This window comes from Callithrix jacchus, chromosome 4 (genome assembly GCF_049354715.1).
Source record: "Callithrix jacchus isolate 240 chromosome 4, calJac240_pri, whole genome shotgun sequence".
Taxonomy (NCBI): domain Eukaryota; kingdom Metazoa; phylum Chordata; class Mammalia; order Primates; family Cebidae; genus Callithrix; species Callithrix jacchus.
The window spans coordinates 154059552-154073173 of NC_133505.1; the positions used below are offsets into that span (position 1 = coordinate 154059552).

The 13622-nt window shown below is 34.4% G+C and overlaps 1 protein-coding gene across 13 annotated transcripts in view; it reads left to right on the forward strand.

Moving 5' to 3' along the window:
* STXBP5 (syntaxin binding protein 5) overlaps positions 1–13622 on the forward strand; it is a 179612-nt gene that overhangs the window by 71774 nt on the left and 94216 nt on the right. For all 13 annotated transcript variants that reach the window (XR_013534617.1, XR_013534616.1, XR_004742141.3 and 10 more), the window contains exons 8-9: positions 553–676; positions 12410–12488. Coding sequence is in view for 8 of the 13 variants with exons in the window: in XM_078370267.1 (XP_078226393.1) it covers positions 553–676; positions 12410–12488 (203 nt within the window). In the remaining 5 variants the exon portion in view is untranslated. The remainder of the gene's footprint in view (positions 1–552; positions 677–12409; positions 12489–13622) is intronic.

Sequence of the window (13622 nt, forward strand, 5' to 3'; positions counted from 1 at the left end):
AGGTGAGACAGAAGTATAAAATAAATTCTGATCAAAAGAGGTTTCCCTCAGATTAAAAATGGCCTCAGTAATTACTGTGAGAGATGGGAAACATGTCCTGTAGCTCAACCTGAAACATTTTTATTTATCTGAAATCCAAATTTACATTTTGCCTCTTAGGATTGTGGCTAATTAACATATTTTATTCTAATCTTGTCAATGCAACTACTTTTTCCATTGGGACATTGGTTGTAATAACTTGGTAATTTATATTTAGGTATTGTTTTTTCTAAAAAGTAAGAAAACGTTTTGTTTTACTGAACTTGTCAGTAGATGTCACTATCATGCCTTCTTTATGCTGGTTTAAGGAGCAAAGTAAGTACAGAGAATTAAAACAGTGTTAATATGAAGAAATAAAATATCATTTGTATTTCCAGAGGGCCAAATTATTATGGAAATGTAAAGTTCATATATTAACCTTAGGAAAATGAAAATTAATAGATTATGAGATCATTTGCAAATAGTTTGCTATTTAAATAGATTTTTTAAATGGTATTTTTCATCCTTCTATAGGCGATCCACTCTGTTGCTTGGCATCATGAAGGAAAACAATTTATTTGCAGTCATTCAGATGGCACCTTGACTATATGGAATGTAAGGTCCCCTACTAAACCTGTACAGACAATCACTCCACATGGTAAGAATGCATCAGTTTTAAATACCACGTAATTGTAATGCACAGTAAACTGTTTTGTTTGAGTTTGCATTGGATTTGTTTGGTTTTGAGGATAAGGATGGATTTCCTTTCATTTTTAGGGAATTAAAAATATTTATACTTACAGAAATAGTATCTAACAACCAGGTAATAAAATTTCAAATTGGGTATATTTGCAGTTGAAATTGTAAATTTGAAATTTGAGAAAATGTTACATTATTTTCTCAATATCATTTCTCAATTGTCCAAAAAACAGTTTGGTGAATGAGAATGATACAGGATTTACGTTAAGCTTTTCCATCTCAAAGCTATACAGATTGTTAACATAAAAATAACCATTGTACTTTAAATACTTGGAACTCTGTAGAAGGTAATTTTATATATTAAAATATTGTGTCAGGAGTTCTCAGAATCACCCCAGGTTTAATGATTTACTAGGAAGACTCACAGGACTCAGCATATAGTCATATTCACTGCTGTGATTTATTACAGCAAAAAGGCATAAAGCAGAGTCTGCAAAGGGAAAAGACACATGAAGTCTGGCGGAAACCAGGCTCAGGCTTCTTAGAGTTATTTCCTTATGGAGTCACACAGGATATGCTTAATTCCACTAGCAAGGTGTTGTTACCACATGTGTGAAATATTATCTACCAGAGAAGTTCACCTAAGCCTTGGAGACCAGGGTTTTTATTGGTGTCAGTCATGTAGGCATCCTCTGCTTTAGCAAGTACTAAAATTCTAGACTCCCAGAAAGAAGGGGGGGTTCAGCATAAACTATATTCTTTGTACAAACCAATTAGGTGGAGTGAATCACCCTTCTCAGGGAATAATGAGAGTTTTCTTGAAAGCCAAGTTCCTAGACATCAGCCGAGGGCCAACCTTGTAAGCAGATCTTTGTAGGAATAGTAGTTACAAGCCTGCTGTGTTAACTATTTTCTGCATAAGTAGTACTTACAAAGCGTATAAGAAGTTGTTATTAGAATATTTATCAAAAACAGATTATGAAGGCCACCTTTTTGTTTTAGAATTTATATTTCTTTATTAATCTGCATTCTCCACCCTCACCGCAAGAGAATCCTTCCTGGCGAGTTTAGGTAATTCATATTAAAGAAACTGTTCTATAAATTGATAGTATATTCAAGAGTGTCCCTGTAGCTATTGCTAATATTTCATTGCTTGCTTAAAATTTGAATACCTACTCTTTTAAAAAGTTGACATATTTTGACTTATTGCAATATAGAAATGAAAGAAACAGTAAAATTAAAAACAAGTTTTATCTATCTGTGGCATATGGGATTTTAGGCTTGTTTGTTTGCTGGGAAAAATAACAGTTCTTGAAACTACATATTGTGAAATACTTTACCACTGCTTTCTGACAGCAGTCATCTTCCGGGAAAGCACTTACTTAAATTCCCTGCACATCTGTTAATGAGTGCATCTAGAGGATCTTTCTTATGATAGTAGGTGCCAGTTTTTCTTAATGTATTTTATTCCTTCCTTCCATTAGTGTCTGGGTTCCTCATCTTGATGACACTCTTAAAAATTTTTGTGAATCTTAGAATCTTCCAACCCCACTGGAACCTACAAATCCAGAAAAACAAAAAGTACCAAAAAGGCGTGGTTAGTTCAGAAATCTTTCAAACCCAAAAGAAAGTGAAACTCATGACAAAGATGATAGAAATATATAATGCTAGTTTTGCAGCTTGAAGTTTATCTGTTTTTATTTTGTTTTATAAGAATTGTACAAAGGATCTTTTTATCCTTTTGATTTGAGAATAAGTTGTCAATACGGTGCTGATTCGCTCCCAAATATTCCATGGTCTTTTTTTTCTTTACAAATAAAGACATTTTTCTATATAACCAAGGTTTGCCTTTATGCAAAAGAGTTTTATGTGGATTAGATTTGGTCGTCATGTTTCTTCTTGATAGTGGAACAGTTCCTGAACCTTTTGACTTTCGTATCTGATAAATTACAAAACTATAGGTCAGTTATTTTATTGAACATGCCTCAGTTTGGTTTTGTCTCATGTTTCTTCATGATGAGATTTAGGTGGCGTGTTTTTGGCAGGAGTATCCCAAAAGGATTGAGGTGTTCTTTTGGCATTCTCTCAAGTGAAACTTGTTTTCAATTTGTCCCATATTGTTAATATCTCATATCTTGATCCTTTGATTAAAGGTCTATCCTCTGCTAGCTCTGTCATTATTAAAAAGTTTTTCCTTTTACCTTTGAAATTAATAAATACATTTAATTTGTATTTATGGTTGTTAAATATTTTGATTTGAAAGAGGTTCTCTGATACTCTCTGAACATATTATACTTCATCAAACTTTTCCCCTCTAGTTTCAGCATCTGTTGATGTTTCTTAGCTGATTAACTATTATTGTGATGGTTGCCAAATAATGATTGTGTATATGGTCTTAATCTTTTTTTATATTAAAAACTTAGGTCATTGAGAGCAGACTTTAGGAAGTGGTATAAATCAGTTTCTGCAGTGTTTATATTGTCTTAGTGAAAAAGGGTCACTAGCTAAAATTATTTCTAAGCAAGTAGGACAATATGTGACTTAGTGTTTTTCTCAAAATTGGAATTCAAATGAAATATAAATAAAGTGGATTTTTTTCTGGTGTTAAAAATTAGGATGGTATTTGTGTACAGTGTAGCAGTCTAATAGGAGATGGTTAGAATTTTATTTTGTATAAATTTAGGCATATTTCTTTTATATTTAGAAAATATGAATTCCATTCAAGTATAATAAGATTTCCAGATTTCTTTTTGGCAGTAAAAACTAGCAGGTGACAGGTAACCTACCAAAGCTAAATTCATGTTGACTACCACTGAACTCATGGCAAAGCTAAGTACTTTTTTTTTTTGTTTTTTTGAGATGAGGTCTCATTCTTGTCATCCAGGCTGGAGTGCAGTGGCATGATCTTGGCTCACTGCAACCTCTGCCTCCCGGGTTCAGGTGATTCTTCTGCCCCAGCCTCCCAAGTAGCTGGGATTACAGGTGCCCGCCACTACACCTGGCTAATTTTTTGTATATTTAGTAGAGATGGGGGTTCACCATGTTAGTCAGACTGGTCTCGAACTCCTGACCTCAGGTGATCCTCCCACCTCGGCCTCCCAGAGTGCTGGGATTACAGGTGTGAACCACTGCGCCCGGCCAGCTAAGTACATTTTTATACATTAAAGTACAGAACTACATTTTGCTTACCTTAACAAGGTATTGTTTATTCCATAGAGATCATATATGTGGTATGTCATTTTCATTATTAACTGTTTTGATAATTTTGTTCCATTTTCTCATTACTATTGTCTGTTGTGGTTTCTTGCTCTTAATTTCTAACCAAACAGTTATGGTAAATTAGTTTAAATATACTAGCCTTTTACAATTGAGTGCTTTTTCATTTTTTTTTATTTAGGTTCATCTCATGGTTGTTCAAGTATCTTAGTCTTAAAAAACATTTACAGTATTACCTTGATTGCTGGGAACAGATTATAGTTTAAGTCTCCTACCAGCACTTTACTATGGTTTTTAGTATTAGTGTGTTTAGTGTTAAAAATAGGCTAAGATATCCTTGAAGAATCTGTTCAGAAGATGTAATGTTTCATTTATATAACATAAGATTTTGAAGCCAGGAGAGTTGTAGTTAAGCACAAATTCCATAGTTTCTGTCTCTGTGACCTTTAGGAAGTCATTTAACATTTCTGAGCCTTAATATTCTCATCTATAAATAAAAATAACAATGAAACTTAACCTAGTCTCATGCAGCTGTTGTGAGGATTATATTTACTCATTCTACAAATATTTATTGGTTCTATTATGTGATAGGCACTTTTCTTAGCTGTGGATCAGACAATCAAAATGTAACTGTAATTACACTGAAGGAAAAATAAAATTCAAGTTCACCTAGGTACATCAGTTTAATATGTTAAGGACAAGACATGCAAAGAATTCTATTAATCTGCTTTTAAGATTCACCTGAAGCATAAAACATACAATAAATAATAAAACCATACCTCAGTTCCTTATATAATTCATCACAAAGCTTTCCCCAGTTTACATATTTGAAAAGACTTACTAGACTCCACAGAGCATACTCAAATAAGACCTTCATTTAAAGGCAATGCATAATGATACCACAGAAAAAAGAGAATGCAGGCAGGCGCTCTGAAACATCCATGTGAGCTCCCAGTGAGCACTTACTTACACAGGAGGATTGTGCTGAGTCAGCCTCCATTCACTGCGATTTGGCTTCTGAGGAGCTCCAGAGGAACTCTCAGGGAGGGCTTTGTAATTATCAAGCCAGTCTTGCTAATAATCAGCAAGGCCAGTTGACAACCATCAGTAAAACTATACCCTGGTGGTTACCAGGGAAGTTTTGGGCTTTAAACAACACATCATAAATCCCATTGTCTTTTTCTTGGCCCAAAGTAAAAAAACAAACAAAAAATATTCAGGGATCCAAGTCCAGCTGTAAATCAACTCTGTATACTCATTAAGGAGGGAACAACCCCCCATTTCAGACTAGCATTATTAATATTAGCAGTGCGATTCTTCAGTTTGTCTTTATTTTTTAGAACATCACTGTCCAGTAGAAAGGTTAATGTAAACTCCATGTGTAATTCTAAATTTACTGGTAACCATATTAAAAACAGTAATAAGAAAGAGGTAAAACTAATTTTAATAACATTTTATTTAACCCCAGATATGCAAAATATTAGTTCATCATGGAATCAAATTATAATCATGTATAAAATTGACATATTTTATTCTTTTTTCATACTAAATCTTTGAAATCTAGTGTATACTTAGCACGTCTTAACTTGGACTAGTCACATTTTAAGTTCTCCTTAGTCCATGCATTTTAAGTGCATGGTAGACTCAATGCTACTCTACTGGATAGCTACGCTAGACTGAGAGCATAACTGTGGTGTATCAAGTGTAGCACTTACAAAATACATTCTGCATTCTAACTGGCAAAATTAAAACTTTAGAAAGCAACTGTTTTGTCAGTGATATTCATTCATTTTTAATAAATCTTGATTCATTGAATAAACTTTCATTGAGCACCTCCTATGTAGCAGAGATTAAATACTAAAAATATACTACCCTGAAGAGCTCATCAGGTCAATGAAAATGATCTATAAACTGATAAATATAACACATTGTGATAAGTGCTGATAAAGATGTGTATACCATGTTGTAGAAACAAATAAGTGGTGACTGGGTTTGGGTAAAAGGTGTTGGAATATTTATCAAATTCAGGGTTTATGATCTTGGTCTTAAAAGGATAATAGTGGTGGATAAGATTGTGAAGAGCAGGGCAAAGTTATCTCAGAAGGCACAAAGATATAATCAAAAGGGGAGTGTTCTTGGAAAACTGCTAATAGTTTAATATGAACAGAGTTTAAAATGCCTTTGGGCAAGTAACAGGAAATGAAAACAGAACCATGTACAGAGGCAAGATTATATATCAAAGTATAATAAAAAGTTTTAACTTCATAATGGAGACCTAGTATAATTGAGTTTATAGTGCAAAGCATTAAGTTTACCTCTTAAAAATAACACTTTAATGATAGTACATCAGGTGGGCTGGAGCCAGAAGAGGGTGGCTGATTAGGAAGCTATTGCATTAATAAACAAATAATGCACATATCATTAGAGGAAATGGGAAGAAATGGACATGTAAGAATGAAATTCTGGAATTAGAATCAATAGGACTAAACCATTATTTGTGGCTTGGTGGTTTGAGGGGTCAGGAAATAGGTCATAGTAAGAAACAAGAAGAAATCGGATGTGGGATTGAAGTTTATGTGAGTTATTAAGCCAGGTTTTATAATTAATCAGATCTGTTAACTGACTGGACAAGGTAGTTCATGGATAGTTAAAAGAACAAGCACTTATATTTGTTCCTCTGGTGGCACAGCATTTAAGAAATAGAATGACACCTAGTGGTGAAATCCTATAAATGTCTTTCCATTTGTATGTGCCTTATTAAATCATGGACAGTGCCTTATTATTCTATTTGATTTAGGAAATGATTAGCCTAGAATTATAGATGAATAAATAAACCTGTCTAGACCATAAGCAGTAATCAGAGACATTATTTAAAACGTCTTAGTTGCAAATATATCAAAATATGCAGATCAAGGATTTGTTGTTTTTTACCAGCAAAATTAATACAGGATGATCACTCTAAACATTGCAACATTTTTCATCTACAGAGATAATGCAACTACTCTATTACCATCCTCTCAGAGGAACAGAAATAAAAGTTAACTTATAAAGGAATAAAAATCAGACCGACTTAGACTTATAAATCTGAATGTTAGAACACAGTAGAGCAGTATCAGACGATTACTGAGCAAGAAAAAAGTTAAGAATTTTTTATCTAGCCAGGTTTTTTGCAAGATACAGAAGCTCAGACTTGGAATGGTTTAGCAAATACCATCTAATGCCTTTTAAAATTTGTTCCAGCCTCTGAAAGATTGGTGTTGAATATTGAAATAAGTTAAAGGAGTTATTTCTGAATAATTGTTTCACATCATAAAACAAAATCATGTTTGAAGCTAAATGTAAAATTTGAGTCTGTAATCCCAAATTCTATCAGCCTGACTCTTCCCACTAGAACTCTGCATGGCAGAAAGATAAACGCCAGCTGACCTTCTTCAGAGCAAACATTTACATTTTTTACTGAAAGGTCATATACATCTCTATGTAGATTGGAATAGAGGTTTAAGTTCTTAATTTATTCTGTTTTGACACAAGGGACTACTTTTCAGATTTAAGCCTCCTTTTTTTCCATACATTTTCCTTTCAATTCTCTTTTCCACTTCAGCAGTCCTTTCCTTTCCCCTGGCAGTTCTTTCCGTTTTTTGGTCACTTCTGTCACTTCTTGGTTCTTGTAAACTGGGCTGTCAGAGATTCAAGATTCCATGTACTATCATTTCTTCACAAGGAGGGGAAAGGGATGATTCTCTAGGTTCTTAAATTAAGATAGGATTAAGTGTTCCATTATCAGTGTACAGATATATATTTACAAAAATGTAATATGGGTGATATTTTATACTAGTGAGGAGAGACTGATGGTTCAATAGAAAGAGTTGGCAAGTAAATATTTCTGTCAAAACTCATCTGATTGTACACTTTAAATATGTGCACTTTGTGGTCTAGCAGTTACAGCTCATAGAGCTCTTAAACTTGCACTCAGATGATTGATAGCTTATTAACAATTAAAAGGAAAATGTCTTTCCTGTAGCAAATTACACATTAGAAAAATGATTAATACAGTAAATGAACCTAAAAATTATAAGAAAAAACAGATTTATGTGATTTTGGTATGGGTAAGAACTTCCCAAGCATAAAACCAAAGAGGGGGGTGACCAGAAAGACTGATAGTTTTTTTTCATACACATACATATGCTATTATACATAAATGGGAGCCTGTCATATCAGTTTCTTCTCCCTCAGCCTTTTCCTGTGTTACCAGCCCAATCTCCTTTCTTATCCCACCAGGTAAGCTATGTCTAAAATCTTAGATGTTCTTCCAAAAATATAGATATTTCTAAAATCATATCTATTAACACATAGCCACACAAATGAACATGAGATTATTTTTCTGATCATTGTTTTACAAAAATTAGGATTATATTAGTCTTTTTGTGTCTTTAATTTTATTTTTGAGTACATAATAGGTACATGAGATACATTATGAGGTACATGAGATACTTTGATCCAGGCAAGCATACAATGTGAAATAAAACATCACAGAGAATGGGGTTTCAATACCCTCAAACATTTATCCTTTGACTTAAAATAGAGTGACTGTACAATAATAATTGTACATTTTAAAATAACTTTTAAAGAGTGGAACTGGATTGTTTGTAACTCTTTTTTGCATCTTAATCACTGTACTTTAGGAAAATTCCTCTAAATTCATTTATCTTAATGGCCTTGTAAGAGTCATTTTTTTTTTGTATCTTTTTTTTTTTTGTATCATGGCTTATTCAGCTATTCCAAATTAATGGGCATTCCCTTTGTTTTCATAAACATTGCAAGTTATGCTGCAGTTACCATCTTTGTACATATGCTATAGGAATTGGTCCTTTTGTTTCTATGAAATAAATGCTTCACAGTACAGTTTCTACCCTTAAATATTGAAGTTTTATTAGTTCTAATAAATGTTCTCAAACCATTTTTCAAAAAAGCTATATCCTTCAGATTTCTATCAGCCATGTACGAGTATCCCTTTTCCAATACTCTTGCCAGTAATAGGTGTTATAACTCATTTTACTTTTTTTTTTAACTTTCTGATTGCTCAGGATCTCAAAGTTGGCCAGAAATGAGTGAGTAGGGCCTTCTTTCCTCACTCTTCCCGGAGATGCACAGCCTTTTAGACCCCCATGAATGTGTCTAGTTCTCTGAGCTTTTCTTTTAAATTTCTGCCTGAGTTCTATTTGCCTCAACTGAAACTACAGCCTTAGGTAGGAGTAATACTTCCAGCAGATTGCTGTTATTCTGGAATGCCCTGAGGGTAGGGATTTTTGTCCCCCGTATTTGAGGTCTGTGTCAAGTGAAATCGTCACAGCACTTTGGGAATAGAGTTTTCTAAGGAGTTGCAAGTTTGCCCAAAATGTTGATTGTGCTGTAGCAAAAGTGGTTTGAACAGAGCTCCAAGAAAACTTCAGTCTTCTCTGTTGCCTGATACTACCACATTTTCATGCTAGCCTACTGCTGAGCTGGGTAGCCAGCTAGGTAGCCAGAGGATAGAAGTCGATCTTCCTTAAAAACATCACAGTTCTGGCCGGGCGCGGTGGCTCAAGCCTGTAATCCCAGCACTTTGGGAGGCCGAGGCGGGTGGATCACAAGGTCGACAGATTGAGACCATCCTGGTCAACATGGTGAAACCCCGTCTCTACTAAAAATACAAAAAATTAGCTGGGCATGGTGGCGCGTGCCTGTAATCCCAGCTACTCAGGAGGCTGAGGCAGGAGAATTACCTGAACCCAGGAGGCGGAGGTTGCGGTGAGCCGAGATCGCGCCATTGCACTCCAGCCTGGGTAACAAGAGCGAAAACTGCATCTCAAAAATAAATAAATAAATAAATAAATCACAGTCTCTGTCCCCCGACCCCTCGTGTTACTGAAGTTCAGTAGTTCCTAATGGGTAGATGATTTTTCATCTTGTTAGTGGCTTGGTCGTTTCCAGAGCTAATATGGTTAACTTTAGTTGTTTTATTAGTATTTTCATTTTTGTTGGAAAGCAAATTCACCAGGGTCCTCCTGTTACTGGTGGCATATATCTGAGTTACCAGCAGTGTATCTGTATGGATCTACAATAACCTTAATTCTTGCCTCCTCCGAAGAAAGAATTTGACTGAGGGGCATAAAGCAGAAAAAGATACCAAGGCAAGTTTCAGAGCAGGAGCAGAAGTTTATTAAAAAGGCTTTGCAACGCGGAAGAAACACTTGGAAGAGATCCAGCTGGGTAACTTGGAGAACAAGTGCAATGTGTAACTCTGATTCTAGGACTTCAGAAGCTTGTCCCTTTCCCATGATTATTCCTTGGAAGGGGGCTGCCCATATGTGCAATACCCTCCTTAGTCTTGGGAGGTGAACATGTGCAGTGTGTTTAGGAATTTGTACACACATCCATCTGAGGCTTTCCTCCCTTTTCCAGTGGAGTGCCTCCCGAAAGTCATACTCCGCCATTTTGTCATACTGCACAGCCCTGGGAAGTTGCATCTCCCTGGCACTTGCATTCAGTTAACACTTCAGTGCAACAGGTTGGACCATCAGGAAATGGGTTCTCTCTGGTGCTGGCTGCCAATTTATCACTTTTAGTGAGGCAGTGTGATAATTGTTGAACCATCACCTGACATTTCTAGAACCTTCTCCTGCCCCACTCCTACCTATCTCCTACCTATAATGTTTACTCCACCATCTTGGAAGGCGATCTTTTTGGTAGTTTCCTTAGCTGTTCATAGGTATTTAGGCTACCATGTGAACTTTAAGGTCACTTTGTCCAAATTTAAGAAAAGCTGTTGAGATTCTAATTACATTAAATTTATGAATTAATTTTGAAAGACTTGATGTTTTAGGATTTTATATCTTTTTAACTTGGGACATATTAAGGCTGATAGACTTGATTATTTAGATGTGAGTTCTGTACAATTTTTTAATTTGTAAGAATTCAGTAGGGAAGATATTTGCAACATACATGATTGATAAAATACTAATAATGTTGGAATATAAAATTTATTTTCTAAAACAAGGAAAATTACATAGAAGCATTGATAAAGGACAGCAAGCTATTTTTTTAAAAGAAGAAGGATAGGTGACCATTAGGGATCAAAACAGATCAGTTTAAAATAAGTTACCCTTTTTATTTAACAGTCAGTGAAAGAAAAAAAAATATTGCTAGGGAAAGGGTATGGTAAAATACTGTCTTATGCTGCTGATGGAACTATAAATTGGAACAACCTCTCTGGAATAAAACTTTACCCAGATATACTATATGCCAAACAACATTTGTCACCAGGGATACCACAACGGAAAACAAATATGCTAAAATGTTCACTTTCCTGGCTGGGTATGGTGGCTCACGCCTGTAATCCCAGCACTTCAGGAGACTAAGGTGAGCAGCTCCCTTGAGCCCAGGAGTAACATGGTAAAGCCCCATCTCTAAATAAACTTTAAAAGTATGTATCCAGACATGGTGGTATGTAACTGTGGTCCAGTTAATTACTTGAGAGGCTGAGATGGGAGGCTCACTTAAGCCCGGGCGGTTGAGGCTGCACTGAGCCATGATCATGCCACTGTACTCCAACCTGGGCTACAGGAGTGAGACCTTGTCTCAAAAAAGAAAAAAAAAATTTGCCTTCCTAGAATTTACATACCTGCCAGTTAGGCAAATAATAAAGAAGTTAAATATAAAGGATGCTAGAATGTGACGAGTACTATGGAGAAAAAATAAAGCTGTGAAAGAGGATAAGAGATGTGGGTTAGGGATGTGTGTCAGGGATCCCTCAGACCATTCCCAAGTTAGGTGATTTGCCAGGAGAAATACAATGTGGACAGTGATTAATCTCTAAAATATGGGGTATAAATGCTTTGTTTTCTTTATTTTTTTAGTTTTTTGTAGTTCCTGCAGTAAACATGTAGAAATAGATAACTGAAATCAGCATTTTAAAAAATAATTAAATTTCTTTGACGTAAAGACTCACTGCCACATTTTATAGAAGTTGGTGTATTTTAGCAGTCTTTTTGGTATTACAGTGGATGGATTTACTTAAGGAGAATAAATATAGGGTTTAACATTGCAGCTTATCACACTGGGGTGAAAATGTGATTTAGATTTATTTTTCTTAAATCTTGCTGTTTTAAAATGAATTTATTTAGCAAATTGAAATTCTGTTTTGTTTATCTGCAGTTAAGAACAATGGAAAAACTGTCTGTTTCTCCTGCTAGAATTTTGTCACATAAATGTACATACTAAGTTATTCAATTATATTTGCTTTTGAGCACCGAATTTCAAATGGTAACTTTGCCTGATTATTTAAAAAAATATTGTGTATTAAATGCTTCTTTTAAAGTCACTTTAAAATGTTTCATGGTAGATTTCATTATATTTCACTTTAATTTTGTAAACTATCAATGTAAGAATGTAGAGTAACTTAGAATTTTAGAATTTAATGCAGGAAAATATATTTTAGGAAAACAGTTAAAGGATGGGAAGAAGCCAGAACCATGCAAACCTATCCTCAAGGTGGAATTCAAAACGACTAGATCTGGGTAAGATTTTACTTCATTGCCAATATTTATTGTATATAATTCCTCAAATAGCATGGAAGGCTATTTTATCATTAATTTTGAAGGCCTACTTTACATGGTCTACCCCATTCTTAAATTTTATGTATTCTTTATTTAACAAAAGAAGTAAAATTGGTAAATTTAGGATAAAATACTTTTTTGTGTTCTTGTCTTTGGTACTTTTGCTACATATCTTGGAAAGTTTGAATTATTTTTCCTGTTAAACCTCATACGTTCTCTAGATCAGTCTTCAATAACAATAGTGTTGGTTCACTAGTGATTATTGTAGAATAAAATGAAGAAAAAAAGTTTTAAAGTTTAACTTATACTATATATGTTATGAAAATTATATGTATTTGTCAGAATTAAATCTCGTAAGAGTGGCATTTATGAAAATAAATATAGTTTAATATTAAAGACAGTTTGTTGGCTGCATTTGAAGGCATTGATTGTTACTATATGAATTAGGTGTGAAAATTAGATAGCTTAAACATTTGTATATTTTACATATATTTTTGTATGTGTTAAAAGTTAAATTAAAAGTACAATAAAGAAACTAAAATGTCTGTGAAAATTCCACATCTCTTTAACTTCCAAAAGAAACCCTCTTATTTATGTTCTAGTTCCCCAGGAGAAGTATGTGGTTTTATTTACTATAGCTATGTAGACAGTGAATTTATGTAGTATAATGCAGAGGTTCTCAAATTGTGGTCTCTTGGCCAACAGCATTAGCTGTGAACCCGTTTGAAATGCAAATTATCAGATTCCACCCTAGACCTACAGAATCAGAAACTCTGGAGTCAGGACCTACCAATCTGTGTTTTAACTAGACCTACAGGAAATTCTGCTGTACTCTAACATTTAAAAACACTGGTGTATTTTTTGTATACCAGTTTATAACCACAGGTATTACAACTTGCTCATTTGCTTTAATCTCATCTCCCATTTCAATTCAACTTATTTGAGTTAGGGTAGCAGGCTAAAAATATATGTAAGAATGTTGTTTTCTTTTCCTTCATTCTTTTTAGCCTTTGTTGAGATCCAACAGATACGCTATATTCCAACAATAGATTAAATGAACTCTAAGAGGTATAGCATCTGTTGAATTGACTATGG